Raw genomic sequence first — 5000 nt, forward strand, 5'->3', positions numbered from 1 at the left:
TCACACCTGGAGTCCTGAGTTTGCATCCAGGGTATGCAACCAAATTGGCCCGGTTGCTAGGGAGGGTAGAGTCCACTTGGGGTAACCTCCTTGTGGTCGTGAGTACCGATTGACGGTCTCGCTCACTGTGGGGCGTGTAGTGAGTTGTGCGTGGATGCCACACATGATAAGTCACGTGATAACATGTGCGGATTAATGGTCTCAGACATGGAGGCAACTGAGATTCAAGAGTCACTACGCCACCGCGAGGACTAAGAGCACATTGGGAATTGGGCATTCCATATTGGGGAATAAAACTGGAGAAAATAAAATAAATAAATACAAATTTCAGAAGTATACACACTGATGTATTATATGGTCTGTTCGAATACTTGATTCTGATTGGTTGGAATGTGTGCGTTAAAAGTGTTTAATATACAGGTAGATCCAGTCAGTTTTAATCACCGTTCTATACTGATGCGCCTACTCTACTGTCCTCCATAATGAGACATTGTGAGAGTTTTATGCACCTGTTCAAATGACTTCCAGACACGAATATAGTCTCAGAGCTGGGATTAAATGTCACATCACAAAACAACATCATTAAGTAATGCAGTGCTGTCTTTAAATAAACTGTGAAGCACTACATGAAACACGAAAAAGACAACAGTGTTCATCAGCCCATATTACTCACCCAAAGCACTTCAGAGGAAAGGTTGGTTTGATATTCAGCTGTTTTACACGGAGGGTAATTGAGACCCATCAAATGTGTCTTTAGCTGTCCGGCAAGACAATTTAAACTGTAATATGATACACATCCTCTAAAACTGCTGTCCTGCTCTACAAGTGCACTAGAGGGCGCCACTCGATCACACATCACTGACTGAAGCTCTGAATGAATGGAGACTGTTTCATAACATGCAGCTTTTACAGAGTAGCAAGGCCACATCGTGATTTCATTCTTAATTCAATCAATCGTGCAGCATTACTGGATATCAGGTGAATGTCTCAGTGGTCGAAGTCTACAGGTTTATAGCGGTTTGGATGATTTTCTCCTCGTCTTGTACAATAAGTGCTACTTTTACAACTACCATATCAGCAACGCCAGTTTTTCCTCATTCGTGTGAAAATTACAAAGAATAGGAATTAAATACTACATGTTCTGAGGAGTGCCAACCCTTCTACATTACGTGGCTATTATTATTTCTGGATTATTTAAATTCACAGTTTTTAAAGAGTGTTTAAACGTTGATATTATTGCACTACTTTATCTCTGTGTCTGATTTAGAATGGGCAGAAATCTAGATCCAATGACCCATTGATAATGTTAACTGTTATTGTTATTCTTCCAGACAAAATGTGCACTGTAATAATCAATGACAGCAGTAAATAATCAATGCTGGTAAGTGAACATGGTATAAACCGGATAATCCATGGCTGGATGTGCGTTAAACTATTTGAATGCTCTGCTTCGGGTGGTTCTACGCCTCCATGTCGTGCATTAAAATACCTTAACGCACACCTAGCCGTGGATTATCCCTTGCTTATACAGTATATATGGATGTAAGGTTATTTATAGTACATTTATTTGCATTTACACGAGTATATATTCATCTTACTTAAACCCCAGAATCAGTGTGAATCAAGCGTTGTCTGTGTTTGATGATGTTGCAGGGTATTCGTTCCAAATGCACACATTTTGTAAAGTGAAGTGAAATGAAATCTGCATCAGCACCATGCAGATTTTAGCGCACCTAGTATGTTGTACGTTTTATAAATACAAAAAACATTGTTTGAAAGCACATCTTTCTAAATGGGGTGTGCGATATTGCTATAAAATTACATCTGAATAATTTCCAGCCTTTTGAAAATTTTATATTATTGTATTTGCTCTAAAATGACCTAAAATGTTTTTTTGTAATTAGCACTTTTGTTTCAGCACTTCTAAAAAATCTGTTTGATAAAGGTTTTTCAAAATTGCACATTAATAGACACATCATTTGTCAAATGAAAGGTCTCGTTCTCAGGAATGGGATTATGCATTTTATTTAAATTACATCATAACGTTTGAATGATTAAAATATTACAATAGAAATATGATCTCTGTAAACAACAAAGACAAACGTCCCATGTCTGCCCTTATCACTGCTTCTGTAAGCCTTAAGTAGCCACAAACTCTAAATCAACTCTTACCTAAGGCTGTTTTCCACAAAATTAGCTTTTTGCTTGGGTAAATATAATCCAATGTTATGTCTCGGAAGACCCAGAAGAAAATATGCAATCCAGCAGAAAAATGAATATGCAATCCATGTGCAAAATATGTTCTCGAATTTCAATGATGAAATGTTAAATATCATTGAAAAGGACGTGAGCGCACATGCGAGCGCTTGGCCACAGTGTTCCCAACGCACAGTCCGGTTAAACATGCTTAATGTGCATTCTTGCGTTACCGTGATGGGAACAAACCTCACTACTCAAGGGGGCAATAGAGATCACTTCAAACATCTGCGCCATTAAACTGGATGTGTTATTATTCAGGTAAATTGCTAGAAATATTTTTACTTTAATTTACTTGCTCAGCAATTTTCTCTTCAAACTGTTGCACCGCCATGACAGTAGTTGAGTTAGAAGAGAAAACTTTCAGTATAAGCGGACAGTTCACGCTAATATCACTAAAGCGCCCCTTGTGGCAACACTGAGAATGCAATGCGTACTTGAATTAGGTTATGCGTTGCGGTCTGACACATTTAAAAACTAAACTATGCATGAAATTGAGCTTGTGCTGCAAGATGCGTCTGCATTCATGTGTCTAGTGTGTTTCATCCCTTAGCTTTCCAATGACACCTAGATTAAGCTTCTAGTCCACTCAGAGGCTGAGATATTCACTAAAATACTAGGGAAGACAAATTAGACGAGGTCATGTGTGAGTGCTCAGCTGCATTACAGCGCCACCTGCATCTGTATACTGTGATGAAAGGTGATAGAGGATTGTTTCTTTTCAGGAGGGGTGTTCATCCTGAAGTCCACAATCATCTCCAGTTTTAAAATGGTTCAGCTCCAGGTTGTTTTGACTGCACCAGATGGCCAGCCGTTCAACCACCCTTCTGTATGCAGACTCATCATCAACTTGGATGAGTATAGAAGGGATGATGATGTTGAAAGCCGAACTGAAGTCAACAAATAGTGTCCTTGCATAAGTCCCTGGTCTTTCCAGATGTTGCAGGACGTGATGCAATCCCATGTTGACTGCATCCTCCACAGAGGATTTGCTCTATAAGCAAACTGAAGGGGATCCAGAAAGGGTTCAGTGATGTCCTTCAGATGGGCCATCACCAGTCTCTCAAATGACTTCATGGAGTCAGGGCGACAGGTCTGTAATCATTAAGTCCTTTGATCTTTGGTTTCTTTGGGACAGGGATGATTTTGGAGCATTTGAAGCAGCAGGGAACTTCACACTGCTCTAATGATCTGTTGAAGATCCATGTGAATATGGAGGCCAGCTGGTCAGCACAGGATTTTAGACAAGTGGGTGAAACTCTGTACGAGGCCTGTGCTTTCCCTGTCTTTTGTTTCAGCAAGACCCGGCACACATCATCTTCACAGATTTTAAGTGCAGGTTGAGTAGCAGGAGGGGGAGGAGGGGGTGGCAGGAAGTGTAAATGTTTGTAAATGAGTGCTGTGAAGATCAGACTGGGTGTGGGGTGTGAGAATGGGTTTTTCAAATCTACAGCAAAACACTTTCAGGTTGTCAGCCAGTTGTTGGAAGATGGCATCTTGTAGTTGGTAAAGTCTTTCAGGCCTCTCCACACTGATGCAGGGTCTTTAGCCGAAAAACGTTTTTTCAGCTTTTCAGAATAGCTTCTTTTAGCCACTCTGATCTGCTTTATCAGTCTTTATTTTGGCCTGATTGAGTACAAGATTTGATCTGTCTGAGTTTTGTTGTAAACATCGGTTTGTTGTTGTTGTATTTTAAATAAGTCCTAGTAGGAATGCACATATCCTCACAGAAACTGATATATGATGTTACAGTATCTGTGAGCTGTGGCTGCAGCTTCAAAAACACTCCAATCAGAGAGTCCCAAAGCTGCTTTAGACACAGAGCGATATGCATCCTTTAATAATGTGTAGCAATGATCCAGTATATTTCTGTCTCTGGTGGGGCATGTGATGTGCTGTCTGAATTTTGGCAGTTCAAGGGTGAGATTTGCCTTGTTAAAATCTCCAAGAATAGTAATAAGTGATAAATAGTAATAATTGAGTGGAAAGGGTTACAGTTTAAGAAATTAGGACAGCACATCTTCTTCTGCATTGTTACATCTGTACAGCAACATTCATTGATGTAAAAGCACGTTCCACCGCCTCTCGTTTTCCCCATTACGACAAGTGATTGCGTATATTGATAAATGATCAGTACTGTTGACTGCTCATATAATATTTATTAGCCTAAGAAAATGTTTACTTTATAGTGTTTATATTGTAATACATTGTTGATGGTTGTAAGAGAGCATGTTTTGTTTCCCTTATCTGTGTTAGTGTGAGCTAACATAAAATAAGAGTCCCCAGTGTGTTTAGGACTTGTTTATATTTATTTGTCCCACATTATTCACCTTTTTTTCTGGTTAGTATTGGGATTTTGGTTGCACAACTGCCCCTGTGGTTTTATTAGCTTTGGACTCATGTAGCCACTATGTTTGTGCCTATCACGGTAAGGAAAGACTAACCTTTTAAAACACTTGAATACATTTAAAATGATCGGATGATTTTTCAGTTATCAGCATTTTCCACCACCTTAGTTATCAGTATCGGCAAAATTGTCACTAATCGGTCAACCGCTATCTGTCAACAATTGCTTGATTTGATGATGTGTTATGAATGCTGCTGTGATCTGAATGTCTCACCTCAGCGAGGTCTTCAAAACAGCTGCCCACCAGCGGATGAGGACTCCCTTCATCAGTCATCTCCACCGTATCTTCAATCAAGCCCAGCAGCTTCACCGTTACCTCATGAATGTCCACAATACG

General features: G+C 39.7%; 1 protein-coding gene across 2 annotated transcripts in view; it reads right to left on the reverse strand.

Annotated features, from left to right (window-relative positions):
* The window catches only part of sos1 (son of sevenless homolog 1 (Drosophila)), a 93896-nt gene that overhangs the window by 72212 nt on the left and 16684 nt on the right, over positions 1–5000 (reverse strand). For both annotated transcript variants that reach the window (XM_052111097.1, XM_052111098.1), the window contains one exon: positions 4878–5000. This exon is cut by the window's right edge and continues 21 nt beyond it. In XM_052111097.1, coding sequence (XP_051967057.1) covers positions 4878–5000 — 123 coding nt within the window. The remainder of the gene's footprint in view (positions 1–4877) is intronic.

The sequence above is a fragment of the Xyrauchen texanus genome, chromosome 39, assembly GCF_025860055.1.
Source record: "Xyrauchen texanus isolate HMW12.3.18 chromosome 39, RBS_HiC_50CHRs, whole genome shotgun sequence".
Taxonomy (NCBI): domain Eukaryota; kingdom Metazoa; phylum Chordata; class Actinopteri; order Cypriniformes; family Catostomidae; genus Xyrauchen; species Xyrauchen texanus.